This window comes from Dermacentor andersoni, chromosome 3 (assembly GCF_023375885.2).
Source record: "Dermacentor andersoni chromosome 3, qqDerAnde1_hic_scaffold, whole genome shotgun sequence".
NCBI classification, from domain to species: domain Eukaryota; kingdom Metazoa; phylum Arthropoda; class Arachnida; order Ixodida; family Ixodidae; genus Dermacentor; species Dermacentor andersoni.
In genome coordinates this window covers 55,639,780-55,656,702 of record NC_092816.1, presented here as the reverse complement: position 1 = coordinate 55,656,702, position 16,923 = coordinate 55,639,780, and the positions used below count along the sequence as shown (strand labels likewise).

Here is a 16,923-nt window from a genome sequence, read left to right as displayed (position 1 = left end):
AAGCAAGTACCTAACTCTGAAACAATTTAAAGTCATAATAAACTCTCCATTAACAAAAAAAATTTAAAACAAAGCTTCAATTACCGTTATTTATGGATCATACAAAAAAAAAAACAAGGTACAACAGCAGCAATAGGTTCTGACGAAGGCCCAGCCATATATTGAAAAAAAAAGAAAAAAACAGACTAACCTGCCAATTCACAAAGCTTCTGTGCCCTCTTGTTACATGTTGAAATGACACCAACATTACTAATGGGATTCTGGTCAAAGAACTCCTCCACAAACAGCTCCAGCATCTGCAAAGAAAGCGGCAATGCATTTTTTTTTTTTTTTGAAATTGCAACTTATTGACACATTGTGGTGATGGTGAAGAACAAGGCAGAGCCAAGATGGTGAGTCACAAACCAAACTCCTTATTGGGCAATCTTGTGTCCAGTTAAACACTTAAAGCAGAATCAAAGAGCCCAGCACTCAGCCATTGAAACCTGGTCTTCGGTTCAAGTGCATCAACTATTTGTACATGGCTTCCTGTATATTCCAGCGCAATCACTGGTGCAGTGTATGTGTCAGAATGTTAACCACTATTCGCTTCAAACACATGATCTGATTAAACAAGATTCTTTCATATATAATTGGCAACAACATTCAAGGAAGTTCCTATACAAGAAGGCGCATCTTGCACCAAGCGGCAAACTTGTAACAGTGGTTAGATGGTGAAAAACGGTCACCGAAAAAGATAAACAATGTATACGTGTCAGTATGTAGTACGCAACGATTGGTTTAGTGCGCTAGTATTTCACCCAAAGTACAATGAAAAGGATAAGGACAAACAAGTGCAAACGCCCTTGTTGATTTTGTTGTCTTTTGCCCAAAATACCAGTGCACTAAACCAAATTATGTCACACCATAACCCCAGTTAATGCGTCATTGAACGTATTTAGAAACCCACTTTTTTTCTGCTGTTTGGGAGCTCTTTCGTGTGTACCACATTTTGGTAGCAGGAGTGGACAGAAGCTCCACTTCAGTGGAGTAGGGAATAAACAGAATAATGAAAGTACATTAGCAAGCTAAATATTGCATACATAAACGCCTTAACAAAAGCCAGCAGGATAAACGCAACTGCCTGTCCAGTGTATTAAAGGGGCCCTTTCTTTGAAGCCTCAAGAATGCTTTGAAATGAGTGAAGTGCTTCCTCGGAATATATTACCAAGACTATCTTTTAAAAATGCCCAGTATGAGCAGACATATCATGAGCAAAGTGTTTACCTTTCCCATTCCCCATCAACATCCTCCGTTCCAAAAGTAGCGGGGCGGGGCCCCTCCTATGGCATCACGTTTCTATCCTACATAGGTGGGGGCAGCCCAGCATCAGCAGACGGCAGCAGTTTTTCCCGTAAGTGTGCAATTCTTATTCAAAATCCAAAACAACGATTTTTGATTACCTGAGCCTGTTTAGTTAATTGCATCAATTAATCTGTATGGAGTAAGACAAGGAAGAAGCACACTGATCCAAACATCTGGCTTGCTTTATGTTGACTATCAGCAAATGGCAGCTCTTATAGGAATATGTTCCATAATGACGCATGACAGCTGCCAGTAGCCTCAAAAAAGGTGAGCAGCCGGCCTCTGTTTGAAAAGAGGGAATTTGGAGAGAGCAAAACATAGCACTCCGCTTGTGAACTCTATGCCCCGTGCACAGCTGTAAAATTTGGCTGAGATGTTCATAGTTGCATGGACTATCCGCGAAGTGTGTTTTCTGACCAATCCTGAGGTGTGGTTTAGGGCTGCTTTAAAGCAGATATGGAGTTGACTTTGAAAAAGTATAAAAAGAAAGGGTGATTAGAAGTGAAGTGGACCAGAAATAACTTACAAGGCACTAAAGATGCTCTTGCACGTGCAGCTATTTGGGAATGTTTAAACAGTGGTGACATGTTGCTTGATCCCTATTAATCTGGTAGAATATGACAGGCGCCAAAACGAACATCTTCAAAATAATTTCTGGCAACCTGGAATAACCAAGCAGCCAAAATTCATTTGGAAACCGCAACTATGGCATGTGTTACACCGCAGGTTAACACAACCGGGCAAAATTGAGCAGTCAAGCAGAAGTGGCCAACCGTTAAAAGCAAGGCAGTATGAAAGTGTACATGGTAAGATCTTTGTATAGCTTTTGCTAAGCAGTGACATGCACCACCACTCCGTGTACACCGAAGTGGCTATTTAGGGTACGACAAATCCCATCTGTTATCAATATCAATGAGATGTGAAGAATATGCCCAGTTGTTATGACACTGCAGTGCTGAGCCCGAGGCCGCAAGGTCCATCCCAGCTGCAGTGGCCGTATTTTGATGGGGCCAGAATGCAATAATGCTTGTGCACTTAGATTTAGGGGCATATTAAAGAACCCCAGGTGGTAAAGATTAATCTGAAGCCGCTCCTTTACAGCGTGTCTCATCATCAGATTGTCATTTTGAGATTGTCGTTTTGGTACATAAAGCCCCTGAACTTATTTTTAGATGTGAGACATATAAATTTCGAAAACTGAGAACAGTGCAGTGTCGCTAAAATGTTTTTACAATTCCATTGTAATGTTACAATACTGAACTGCCTTAAGAAAAACACAGCAGGTGGAAGCAGGTATGAATCACTTCTCAGACATAACTCGAGAAGAACCATTAAAGGAATCACAATAAACGTCACTGGCAGTTGATAAGAATCACCAGAGGCAGTGGAAACATTTTCAGCATTCAGCTTTTGTGAGAAATGTTATTTAGGGACTCTGATAAGAAAGCACTACCTTCAGTGTGCTGATGAGGCGTGTAGGCTTTAGATCCGGTTCAGACATGGATTCAGAGAAGTCTACAACAACGTACAAGTGTCTCATCTGCAAATGAGAAAGAAAAGACACACATAATTATTGCCTGCCGGCACTGTGCACTCCGAGGTACAGACAATGGCAAATGTTTACGGGGCTAGCATTCCACGAAAAAGTTTAATTTCTGAACAGCATGCTCGCATCAGCACCTCTATATATGTGAATAGAGAGTCAATTTCTCCAGTTCATTCAAATAAAAGCATCTTGTGCTTTCCTAAAACCATAGACACAGGTTAAACGTCAGGTTCCACGCTTTCACTTTTCATCCTGAATTGCCGCATCATCTGGTGGCATTTGAAATGCACAACACGTGCATTCTTAGTTATCGGTGGTGATGCCACTAGTACACCTCACACACAAAGTTTCAATGTTCTCGAAAACCAGCGGCTACAAAATTATTACACTCTTGACATATTGTGTCACTTGCATCTAGCATATGTTACACCGGATTATTCTAGCTCATCATTCCTGGTTTAACTATGAAAACGATGAAAGCAGTTGTCCACGGTGGTGAACAAAGGATCTAAAAAGATCTTGCCTAAGTGTGGATTCCTTGGAAGATATACTAGTACACACTCCAAATCCAAATAGCAGGGCGAGTGCACAGGTTGCATATACAGCTCTTTCTCAGGTGTCATGTCCTGTAAACATTTGACACAGGCAGTGCATGCAAAGTGCAACAACATATGCTAGGAAACGCTTTCAGCAAGCATTCCTCTGACCCTATAATTGCGATAGCAAGTGGCAACTGCAGGGCAAAGTTCAGATGACAAAATTATACACGGTTGGTGCTTGGTTCATTTCAACCAGAACATCGCCTGGATGTTTACAAAACTCTGATCAATTGCTGGCTCTGGGCACGAGTGCACAAACTGAACAACACATCGAAAATTGAAAGCTTGTCAATAACAGGAACCACAACTTTGATTTATAGCTATATCAGCTGCAATATTGCATGTAATGAATAATGTGAACTAGCCTTGCAGGTAGTAACACTTTTCATGCAGTTCATTCCTAATAACCGGACACACCCATGCCAAAATATGTATGGACCAGCTAGCCCATTGCCGGCTACAGCTGCTCAGCCTCTTTTTGGCAAAAGGAGTCACATAATATGAACATGAGTTGACCATTCTACCACCATCTCAGAAGCATGTACTGGACAAATGCAATATGTCGACTGCCAGAACGTAGTAAAAGACGTGAGCTAGCCTAAAGAGCATGAACACCTCTCATTGAATTCATTCCTAATAATAGTGTATCACCCAATCACAGGAAAAAGCAAGGGCCAGCTGGTTGGCCTTAAATTTTATGCACTATTATGCACATAATGTGTACACAAGTTGGTAGCATCACATGCAGGCCGACCAACACCTAGAAGCCAGAAGCATATACGATACTAGGCACTTGGCAGGCGCTTAGGCACAAGACTGACCATCCCGAGTCGAACATTTTTCTTGGCCAGCATCTGTTTGCGCTTGGCCCTGTGGACAAAGTCCAGCACGCTGGGCTGCAGGAGGCCAGACTCATCCTCCTGAATGGCTTCCCTGCAGTGCATAGACAGCATTCTCGATGTTAACACAGGCTTCAGACTTGTCAAATGAAAGAAACGCAAACGGCAAAGCTAATAACACGACACATCACAAAAATACTCTGTCAGAAGTGCAATGAAAGACACTCCTGATGTTTAATTATACTCAGTTCGATTGTCACGTAAGCAGGTTAGTCTGCTAATGTGGCATACAAAATTAAATTACGGTATGCACGTTGCAAATGAGCCCAGTAAGTACTTCAAGTTACTAACGCTTATGTTTGCAGCAGGCAACAATAAAACTTTGCATACACGTATGTTCCGTCATGAAATTTATTCATAACCAAGAGAAACACATATGGATACAGCAGAATGAGCGCTCAGTTGCAACACAGCCAGTGAACTCTTGTAAAGGTTACATAGGGCAGAGGACTAAACACAAGAAAAATTACTTTGTCTTGCTAAAAGATGTTAAACATAAACATGTTACACACATAAACAAAGTTAAAAAGGGCAACTTCACAGGGGCTTGTTTTTTCTTCTCTTCTTCGCGATGTGCCCTATAACTACCGGCAAGGAATTAGAAGAATCTGCATTGAGGTTTGTTTTTGTCTGTTAAAGTTCGGTTTCACATAAACATAACCACGGAAGATGCGCGCATGAGAAATGATATGAAACCATCAGAATAGTGACCAACAAATGAAACTTTTTTCTTTCCTTCTCTTTAAGGGAATAGAGAGCACAGTGCGGCCAAATCGTGAAAGTCGTGTATTCTTTTAGATGTTTGAAGTGAACAGGCAGCCAGGAAATATTAATAAACAGAGCGATGGTGCTAATATATTTGCAAATGGCAGCAGAGAATACATCAACGCATCATACTAAGTAAAGGTAAGGGCAGAATATTCAACGCTCACTATTTCGCCGGTCCGAGAAGAAATTTAAATGAACCGGCTTTCGGTTCACAAAGCGTATGTTAAACTGCACGCGACCGCGCGCGCGAGACACTTGCCGGCAACTTTCTAAAGAAAAACAACGCTAGTGTTAACTTCACTATTATTGTCTAGCGAGAAATATGTCTTACACGTTCTCTTACTGAAAAAAAGAACGTCATGAGCGTGCGTCTAAGTGAGATGTAGAAAATAATTTGCAGAGATGTAGGAAGTCGCAATGAAACATGCGCACCGGCACTCACGTGAACCGGCTTTTAGTTTTTTCGCAGTATTATCCCAAGACAAGACACTCGTATTAGAGTCTGATGTGTGCGCAGCGACAAAAACGCTTCTCCCACATGAAACATAAGAAGGCAGAAAAATTTACTCACCAAGTTCTCTCATATTCGGTCTCCCACCGATATCCTTTGCCTTCCTCTTCGTCCGCCATCTTGACGCCAAACGTGAGCGCTGCCTGGCCTCTATCAATAAGCACTAGAGGACGCCACATGTCAGTCAAGTCACGAAGCGGCACATTTGAATTGGCTGTTGGTTATCTCTACAGTTATTTTAGTTTAGCTCGAGCTTACGGAGGTACCATTGAAAACCTGGCATTTTTGTAAGGTTAAACACAAATATAGAGGCATACCAACCAACTAGACGACAGTATGTGGCACCACAAGGATGCAGCAGGGCGACATTAGCAAACAAGAATGCCGGTATAAAAATTGCGCGAGATCATAGCCAAATTGCGGGAAGCGTTCAAATCAATGTGGGAACAGTGAAACTACTGCAACAAAAACTTGTCTATCATGTTTCGCTAGAGAAACTGTACGAAAGTGTTGCGTTGGATTTGCTGGAGAAGCCGCACGACAACCTTCGTGCGGAGTCGTGTCTCCCGCAAGGCGCATATGTTGTTGATCATTTACAGCACGGACCCTTACTCTACTAACATATGGGAAGCACGTTTTCGATCTCTGAAGTGTCACCGTGATGAAACCTATGGAACAGCACCCCTGGCACTAGGCGCCGCTAGCATTTGTCCCACTTATGGTGGCTAGAATGACATTCTAGCCACCCTACCCCAGTGTATGCCAATGGCGTGGCCGGGTGAGGGGGATGGTGAGGGGAAACACCGTGAACTAAAGTGCTTTACCCGGGAACTTGCTCCCCCTTCCCCTGCAATATTTATGTGTTAGCATGCGTCCTACCCAGCCGCCCCCTCCCACCCCCCCTCCGAAAAAAGATAATGTCTACGCCACTTGCATGCACGTCTCTTCAGCAGGACTCCGACCGACTCCCATATAACTGTATTTTCATTCATGCAACGGTAGGAGGTGTATTACTACTAAAAGAGGAATGAGCGCCAAACTTCCATTTTCTGAGCTTCGCGCCAAATCTTAGCGACGGTGTACGACAAACATGACGTGACAGATTTCAAAGCATTTTCTCGTAGACCATTTGGGCGCACGAAAGGTTATCGCAACTTACCAAGTTAGCCTTCATAGTTCATTTAGAGTGTACGTTTAATTAGCCATGTTATTTCCTCGCCAGACGAGTTTTCGTCATACCCTAGATTTCATAGTTCATTTAGAATGCGATGCAGTCATTCACCGATAAGCAGTTAACTACATACCCGAGTAGAATCAGTCAAAACTCCTATCCACGACGTCACGCGTCGAGCATCAGTGGGGCATGTGGGAACTTCAAAGCGGTATCGATCACCACACCAGTCTTTCGTTTTTACGATTTCTCTGGCTTATCCAGCCTGCTCGGACGGTAAGGACGGCCACTTTACTAGTGCAGAAGCGCAATTTACGACTGAAAATTTAGCTCTCTTTAGTCATATAGTGTTCCTCTTAACATCTGTACTTTGTTTGTTCACCACGCTCGGTTGGCGCTCGCCGTCTCTGCTCCTTGATGCACTTTTTTTTTTTTTTTTTTTGTACAAGCAGAGTTCGGCCGGAGGAACTTTGTCCCTGGCCTGCTACTCTAGGTATAGGGAGAAGGGGGAAGGAGCGAAAAAAAGTTCGGATGACGATGATGATAGCTATAGTAGCGCACAGTGTGCTATACATACACGTGTGATGTACTCGTATACTTTGTTCTACGCCCAGCAGGTTATAGAATGGCACGCACCAGTCGTGCTGCGCTGAAACATGTAGTGAGACCGCGCTCTTTGCTCGCAGTGAAGTTCCGAGCGCTGTTCGACGTCAGTGTTCACGCCACGCCAGGCTAGTGACACACCTTTCCACGTCCGCAAGAAAACAGTGATTCGCCCGCGAGTTCATGCGACAGCAGGCTGTAAAGAACAGTTAAGTGCACCGCAAAATGCTTCAAATGTGCTTAATTGCAATTTCTATGTCCACTTAGAGAAATGCGTGTTTGGTTTTAAGAAGCCGTGCATGAGGGAACGACACATCATTTTGAACGTCCCACTGTACTCGACGTCGAGGGTCAAGCTTGTTGTTGCAACAAAGTCGCGACGAACGGGTATCCAGCGGAGCGTGATGACGTGTTCCTTTCTGCGTGCTGTAAGTGCGTGCTTTATGTTAGGGCATAGTCCTGGAGCATCGAAGGGGAACGAGGCTTATTAAGTATTCTACGACTTCCGCTGCCGCGGTCTCGCGTCACAGAACTCGGGAGACGCTAAATATAGGTACACGGTGGTCCGTGTCGCGTGCTGTGCTATATGCTATGGACGCGGAGTCCTTGACGGGAGTCTATAAAAAGGCCACCGGACCTCCGATTGCCAACAGAGAGTTTTACATTAGGGGACGCAAGCGGCTTGCGTACGCAAGAACTAGAGGGGACGGTACTGCGCATGCGCAGACCGCTACGTCATGGTCTGCGCATGCGCAGTACCATCGCCCCTAGTTCTTGCGAACGAAAGCCGCTTGCGTCCCCTAATGTAAAACTCTCTAATAGTTCGCTCGCGGGTGCGCCAGATTCACGCGTCAACGTGCGCTACTCGACCAGAAACAAAACATGCTTCGGAGGTCTAATTTGAGTGAGATACGCCTGGCAAGAAATTTCATCTCGATCATCTCCCGCTGACTTTTTTGCATGCATGCACACACGAAGTTTTCTGCTTATATGTAAATAAATCGTCGATGACTATATTTCCGGGGAATCATAGCTGGGATCAAGCGTTAACGCTTCGGCATTGACCTGTACACACAGGTTTCTCAAGAGCCTGTGTGCCATGGTTAACTGAAGATGCGTGAATGCAGCAACCAGTGATTAGGTTATATGTGACGCTGACAGCTGGGGCGTATATAAATTCGAAAGGAGACTGGCTGCCACCGAAGACATAGCATAGATGCAACGACTCCGAGTCTGGGTCTTTCACGTCCACACGAGAAAAAAAAAACAAAAAAAAACGTGTTTTCTAAATTCTGACGAACTCGAATAACAAAATGAACAATATCATACCGATTCATATACCTTCCGCGTTATGAGGAGAGTTAACTGAGACTTGCGCACCGCCAATAACGTCATTCATTTACGATACTGCTACATCCTCAGAATGCATGGGAACAGAAATAGTTAAACGATTAAGAATATAAACTGTGGTATGTTTCAGCATGACGACAGCCAAATAGGTACACAATTTCTTTTTAATGAACATTGAAACACGTATATGTAACACATTCATCGCACAGTAGTAAGAAGTCGCGGAATGATAACACTTAACGCGTTAAAGTTGAACACGTTAAAGTTAAGACTTAATCTGACTGATAGAGCTGCCTGGTCAAAAACCAGTCTGCACTAAGGTTTGTCTGTATGCCGGTGGGGAGAGGCAGTCGGACGAAGTGTTTGTGCATGGACAATAGGCAAAGTGCGTGGCATGTCCTCTGGAACACTTTAATATAACTTTCTTATAGACTGTCCATGAGACAGTTTCTGTTAACTAAAGGACGTCCTCCGGACGAATGTAGTGTTTGTCCACTGAACTTTAATAAAGCCTGGTTGAGCTATAGGAAGGGCGGCCATAACACACAGAGAACCAGTTCCGTGCTCTTTTAACTGCAGACACAATCACCAGTGTGGCCTGCAGGAGGCAGATGTATTTACTATACGGAAAAATTTACTTTGACAGGCCCTCATTTCAAATGTATTCTGCTATACGAGCGCTCGAATACTAATTAGTTGTTTTTTTCCTGAAAAAAAAGTGAACGAGCGTTCACACATGCGCGAACACGTTTATGCATTGATGCGTACGTGAATACGAACGTACGCAAGCGTGCGCGGATGTGCTCGAAATTTCGGACGGAATGTCCAAGCACTATGCGTGTGCGCACACTGGTGGGCGTGCTTTCAGCCTCGTTCTGTGGCGTCCACTGCGTGGACAGCTGCCCGCGAATGCTCGAAATTGCAAGTTGTGCTAACAAGAAGAGTGTACGCGCGTTCGGCCGCGGTGTTTACGCACTACGCGGGACGGCCCGCCCTCCCCACATAGCCCGCCCAACTGTCGCCCATCACGCATCGGTGGTGCTCAGCTCTCCGGAGTTTCTGCGCGCCTGATTACACGTCGCTGCCGAAGTTAAGCTCGCAGGTCGGTATGGTACGGCCAGACTCTGCTGCTGTAACTTCCAAGTGATTCTGCATTTTCCAATGCGCTGAAACGCCTTTTGCCGTTCCCGCGGTGTAGATGTTCCCTTTCCTATCACTTTTTTTTTTTTTTTTTTTTTTTTTTTTTTTTTTTACAGCGAAGCTGTAAACAAGACCCCCGTGTGGGAGCGAGACGTCTTGGTTTCTTTTCTTTTAATGTTTTTGGTGGGCGTCCGTTTTGCCCTTGACTATGAGCAATCCCGACCAGACGAGTTTTCGTCGAACTCTTGATTTCATTACAGCGAAGCTGTCTATGGCTAGGATCTGGAGAAAAGAAAAAAAGCTTCCGAGCTGTTGATAAAAAGAAATCAACACGTGGGCCGATCCTGGTGATAGTGTAGAAAGGGTCCAAACACAACGGCACATATATCCCTGTGGGCTCGGGCACCTGTAACGCGCCCTTGAACTACCCTTGTCACACGTGGGACCCAAAGAGGTCCTAGGCACAAGGGTTAAGAACGGATGCTTTTTGAGAAAATTGTTTTGTACAACTTTTTCAAAAAGTACTGTTAAAAAAAAATTCTCAACGCCAACCGCGAAAAAGCGACAGTGCCCCTGATCGCGCGTTCGTCGTTTTCTTCCACAGCTAGCTCCGTTGTGCAAAAAAAAAAAAAAAACTATCATCATCAACAATGGCTCGAGCGTCGTCGTCTTGGACAGCTGGCTCCATTGTCGCTGATCATTCCAGCATAGAATTTCATTTCTGTCGTCGTAATGGGGAGACCGCCTTTACGGGGGTATGAGCCATTGCTTAAGGGGGTATGAGCCGCTCGTTGTCTTATCTGGCCGGCACATTTAATAACAGAGGAGATACGCGAACATGTGTGCGTACCTATATATCCACGACGACCACAGATTATGAAAATAAATATGTTCGTACCTTTGTTCAGTATTCTGGGTCACCTCTTGTGTCGTACGCTAAACAGCTTCGCTGTACTTCCATCTTCACATAGTGGAAGGGCTCTGAATTTTCTTTCGTTCTTTTTATTCTGAAGTGTTCTTCGTTGTTATCCGAAAGCGTTCTTATAATCCTGAACTTTTTGTTTTCCGTATTAGCCATGCGTGTTTTCCGTATTAGCCACGCATATGCAGAATCAGTTATGCATGCAGTAGCTATGCACCAGCAGCACGTATGCTGGTGATTTTCGAGCCATAAACCATTTCCTTGGTGCCTCGTGGTGCTGCCTCTATGTCACGCCGTTTTGGTGCTACTAAGTGTTTATGTTGCCGCTCTTCAAATTGACTTAAAACAAAATTAGGAAGTGAACTAACTAACTAACTAACTAACTAACTAACCGACCGACCGACCGACCGACCGACTGACTGACTGACTTGCTAACTAATTAACCAAATAAATAAATATCTGGAGAGATTTACACCTACCCAAGGCCGGGTACGCGGTGGTATATAATTACATAATTTTCGTGGAGTTAAAAAAGTTAAAAATAATTTTGACAGCCTAAAGGAACTAAAACTATCACAAGAAACTGCGACTACCTACAACTAATCTTTAGCCTTATATACCATTGTATTAGAATTGAATAGAATAACTTTATTTCCATCTGTTTGATGGAGGAGGCTGCAAGTATAAGCTGCTCCAGTAGAGGCAGCTTGGCGAGACCTCCAGCCCCCTCCCCCCTACAGAATGTTCGGCAACAACATACATGCAAACACATATGCATTATACATACATACATTCTCATGAACCCACATACCCTCATATACACATGCACACCCATACCCATACACAGCCACTGGTGACTAGATAAAGTATACGTAGGGTAGCTTGTGTGGTTCTCCTGGTGAATACAAATAAAATAAGAAGACGCCGCGAAACATTATATATATATATATATATATATATATATATATATATATATATATATATATATATATATATATATATATATATATATACGCACACAGACACACACACACACACACACACATATACAGAAGCATACATACACATTTTATATACATACTAGCCGAGCGGATGTACACTTAACTAGTAATTTAAAAATCCTGCACATACAAGTCTCTCAGTTGTTGGGCCGTTATTTGCATGACATCAACGCCTAGATTATTATATTTATTTAGAAGCATTGGCATTGTGTATGACAGCTTTTCCCTTAAATAACTTGTTCTGGGTGTGACCACCCGCCATATCTCTTTATGACGGGTAACACAAAATTTGTCATTGAGTTCAAGGTTACAAAGTTCTCGTAGAAAGGAGCAGTTCAGTTTTACTTCCCGCCTAAATGCAGTTGTTAATTTGTACTGGTATAGCTTTAACACAAATTAAGTTGGCTTCCTGAAATAAGTTTATAGTATGGGAGTTGTAGGAGACATTAAAGAGCAGCCGAACAAACTTCTTTTGCAAGCCAAGTAATTTATGCAACTTAACAAGAGTAGTTGTACCCTACACCAATAAGCAATAATAGAGGTACGAATAAAAAAGCGAGTTATAAATGAAAAGTTTAACTTTAAACGGCAACAGTGATTTCGATTTCCACGTCATACCAATGACTCTAGATAACTGGATTGTGACTGCGTCAATATGTTCGTGCCAAAGCATATTACTCGAAAACGTTACGCCGAGTTACTAGTAACCATTTCAATCGTTTTTTTCCCCGTACATAATGTTAATATTTGAATTCACTGGCTTATTTTTAGACCTAAAGAGCACAGCCTTGGTTTTTTTGTATTTATTTCTAATTGGTTCATTATTGACCAGTTCCCTCAGCTTAGAGAGCATGAGATTCGTTTCATACTCTATATCTGTACAGTTTGTTTCTGAAGCAAATATACTGGCGTTATCAGCATACAGGACATATTTCGCGCTAAGGTAAATATTCGTTACATCATCGATATAGGCGTTGAATAGAAGGGGCCCCAAAACACTTCCCTGCGGAACTCCTTTTGAAATAGGCTTCATACTTGAGCAATGCTATCTGAACAAATTGCCGTCTGCATGCTTGCTAGGTAAGATTTAATTAGTGCTAAACAATGACCTCGAATGCCATAGCTATCAAGTTTTTCAATCAATGTTAAATAGTGAATATTATCAAATGCTTTGCTAACATCCGCATAGACGCCAAGCACAAGTCTTCTTTCTTCAAACTGGCATAAGATGAATTCCTTTTGTTCCAACAGTGCATATTCGGTGGATTTAAGCTTTCTGTAGCTGAATTGGGCAGGTGATGTTATATTGTTCTTCTCGAAAAAATTATTAAATTGGCGATGCAAGATTTTTTCCAAGCCCTTAGAAAAAGATAGGCAATATGGATACAGGCCTATAATTTTGGATATAATTTTTTTCTCCCTTTTTAAATAAAACACTCACTTATTCCCCTGTTATCGCGTGGTACCCTTGATTCGTCGTGTCTATAATTATTATTTTCCTTTCCTGCATTTTTTGCGTGGATATTTTTTTTTTGGGGGGGGGGGTGAGGGGGTCATTGAAATGTTTTATCTTTGAGGTTTTCTTTCGTTACTAACGATCTATTCGCCGCCGTACGTTCTTTATTGATCATTTTTTACATTACATTCAAATAGGATCTTATACAAGTTTCAGGTGTTGTAATTGTTGTTTTATTTAAACACTTCTCGTCATAATGCACGGGAGTTCCCAATTCAATTTCTACTACATAACTCGGGGACCTCCTTTGTAATTATACGTCTCTTGTAATTCCTACTTCCCTACTTTACATGAATAATCGCATTCCGCGATTCCGCAAGGACTTGTGATATCAAGTCCAGGTGTACCTGGACATTTTTTGCCATTAGAACTAACCTTGGGAGTGTTAGCCTGTGCCACCACTTGCAAACCTTGGCGGCGGATGTGGAACTTCCTTTCTGCCGCAGGCGTCACGAGTACGTGATCTTTTTTGGGGAAAGTGGATGGAAGAACGGCGCCGCGGTACCTCAATTGGTTAGAGCATCGCACGCGTAATGCGAAAACGTGGGGCCGTTCCCCACCTGCGGCAAGTTGTTTTTTCATCTACCTTCACTGGCATTAACTGATCATTTCTTTAATTCAATTAGTAGGTACAAGTAATTTCCCCGATGTTGTCCTTTGTCTTTGTTTGTTGGCTTCTCATGATGTGATTAATAAAAATCGGGCCCCTCAAATAATCCCTTTTCTTCTCGTTCATAGACATCTTTGAGGCACTCGTGACAAGCAAAAATATTCAAAAATGGCGCTTCACGAACCATTGCGAAAACAATCGCAAGTAAAATAGCGTGTGGTTATAGATTCCCATGGTATTCTTCAAGCTTTCACTGCGCCACTTCAAATCGTGGGACGCGGGACCGCAGACCTGAAACGAAATCGCTCAAGCACGTATCACTTCTCGCGGGAGCCCCAGCGAACAAAGCAGGTTAGCCTCGGCGCCAACCATAGCCTCCGGTACATTTCCGCAGAAACGGTCACACCTGCCGACACGCGTCTTTCCCGGTGGACCTGGGCGTGCGTAATCACAACCACGAGTCACCGCGGGACCCGAAGAACCTCAGCGAGCAAAACAGCGTCGTTGCAACCACGTATGCAAGCAACGGCAAAGCTCCGAATGCTAGGATAGAAACCATTTTTATCGGAACGCCCAGGATATATGCGCCAAAGAAGCAGCACGCGCTGTGCAATCATCAAATGAAGACGCTTGTCCACGCGCCATTGAACTCGGGGAGACGTATTTAGGAAGCCACGCCTCGCCGAACAAAACAAGGTCACGCCTTCGGCAGTTCCTTTCCCACCGCCGACGATGGTCGTTAATGTACACCCGCCGCGGTAACTCCGTAGCTATGGCGTTGCATTGCTGAAATCGAGGTCGGGGGTTGAACCACGGCCGCAGCGGCCTGATTCCTACGGAGGGAACCCCAATTGCTCCAAGCTAATCCAGAGTACCCCACTACGGCGTGCCTCGTAATCAGATCGCCGTCCTGGCACGTAAAACCCCAGAATTGAATTCATTTGGTTCACATTTTCGAGTACGTGCTTCCTGTACGCATAAAAGCTCAATTGCTCAATTTATTGGTTAACCTGCAGATCAAAAATCAAAACACACACACACACACACACACACACACACACACACACACACGCACACGCACACGCACACGCACACACACACACACACACACACACACACACACGCACTCATACATACACATACACAACACCCCCATGTTTCCAATGTGCAGGCCGGCAAGACAAAAAAATAACTTGTGAAACAGGCTTCTCCCCATAAGCTTGCTTATTGCAGAGAAGCCAGCTTTGAAGAACGCTGTTATGCAAGCGCACGCATGAATTCTGTTGAAGCCGTAGCGGGATGAATTTTGAGTAACTGGAATTATTTAACCCTTAGCTAAATTTGACGAAAATAATAATTTGATGGGGTTTTGTGTCGCATGGCTGCAGTGCGCAACACAGCCTCGTAACGTCTGTTTAGAGACAGCCGGTTGAGTACTCGCTGATTGCGCTGTGGAAGTGAAGATTGCCGACAAACAGTAAATTTAATCTCTTCTTACTGGATTTACACGATCGGCAGACTGGGCGACACGCTCCGCGCGCTGAACCTCACGTGGCTCAGTAGCAACGAATCGCGCCACGCATAAAGTCTCCGTTGAGGAGCTGCTCCTGGCGTAATTCAGGAAGCAACGTTAACCGGAAGATCAAATGTGGCTCGTTATACATTGCAGTGGAAAAGGGGTAAGGGGAAACATCATCTTGGACAAATAGGAGGCGGCGGGAGTAGGTGCACGAAATAAGGTACGCCGGTGGGCCGGAGTCGTTTGCACCACTCCGTTGATTTCGGAAAGCTGAGCAGCAGGCCCTGACCGCCTTCTGTCGTGAAGGCTGCCAAGGGTACTGTCACGGCCACTCATTTACATTAGGTTTAAAGGACATTCTTGCAGTTATGGAAAGTTCTTGTGAACGAGCAGACAGTATTCTGTAGCGATGACAGCGCTCTAAAGATCTGCAAATAAAAAAAAATTATGCTCCCTTTTCATATTTGCAGACTCGTGGTGCTTGCAACGACCCGTATGAGCAAGCATATAACACTGAACAGCAGTGGTCGGCACGGTGCGGCCTCTAAGTCTATGGCACAGCTAGGTGACGCGCCTGTCGCATTGCGCGTTGCACGGCAGGCACAACTTCATCGTACGTTTGGTTACCTTACATGCGCAAGCGAAACTACCGAGTCGACCTATTCGCTTTCTTTTTACAGGTTTCACTCGTGGTCCCTGGTCGTTATAATATTGCCATCAGGACGGGTATAATTTGCTTCCCCGGGACCACCAGTCGCCATTCGAGAAGTCGAGTGTATCGAACACTCAGTATAACTTTGGCAGTGTCTAGAACATGAGGGTAGAAACATGAATATGACAAGGAAGCTTGAACAACGCCCAACTTTTGTGCAATACAACGATTACTTTAAGCACACGGTCGTGCACGCTGCACTTGATTGCCAAGTCACGAAGGGGTCTCTCTCTCTCTCTCTCTCTCTCTCTCTCTCTCTTTGCGTTTTATGTTATCCTTTAGAGGGAACGTACATCCTTAATTCAATCTTCACTATATATGCTCAACAGATTCGCGGCCAAGGACGGCGAAAAAGAAGACGGCGAGACGAAATTCCCGCACACGCCCTCGAAGCCAGCATTTACTGCCAATCACCCGCACATTACAGCTGTTACAGGCACTCACTGAAGCCAACGATAGAAAATTAAGCGAACCATCCAACAAGCGCTGCTCTCCCTCTTGCGTCACCTGGCAGTGGAAAGAGTAGTCTAGACGTACGGAAAAATACAGCTAACACAGCCGCCCTAAGCCATCCCCACCGCTGCAGCGCCGTCGCAGTTGAGTTGTCAGTCGTGAACGACCGAAAGCAAAGAAAAAGAAAGAAAAGAAGCACGGCCGCCACCGACCATTGCACCGACAAACAAACAAAGGAACGCGACGGGGACCGGCTTTT

At 44.1% G+C, this 16,923-nt stretch overlaps 1 protein-coding gene across 1 annotated transcript in view; it reads right to left on the bottom strand.

Annotated features, from left to right (window-relative positions):
* Positions 1-5,825, bottom strand: part of Ssl1 (general transcription factor IIH subunit 2 Ssl1) — a 31,096-nt gene extending 25,271 nt beyond the window's left edge. Inside the window, exons 1-4 of the mRNA XM_050169597.2 lie at positions 5,728-5,825; positions 4,311-4,422; positions 2,798-2,884; positions 191-296 (exon numbers count right to left, since the gene is read on the bottom strand). Of these exons, the coding sequence (XP_050025554.2) occupies positions 191-296; positions 2,798-2,884; positions 4,311-4,422; positions 5,728-5,786 (364 nt within the window). The 5' untranslated portion in view covers positions 5,787-5,825. The remainder of the gene's footprint in view (positions 1-190; positions 297-2,797; positions 2,885-4,310; positions 4,423-5,727) is intronic.
* Positions 5,826-16,923: the final 11,098 nt, after the last annotated feature.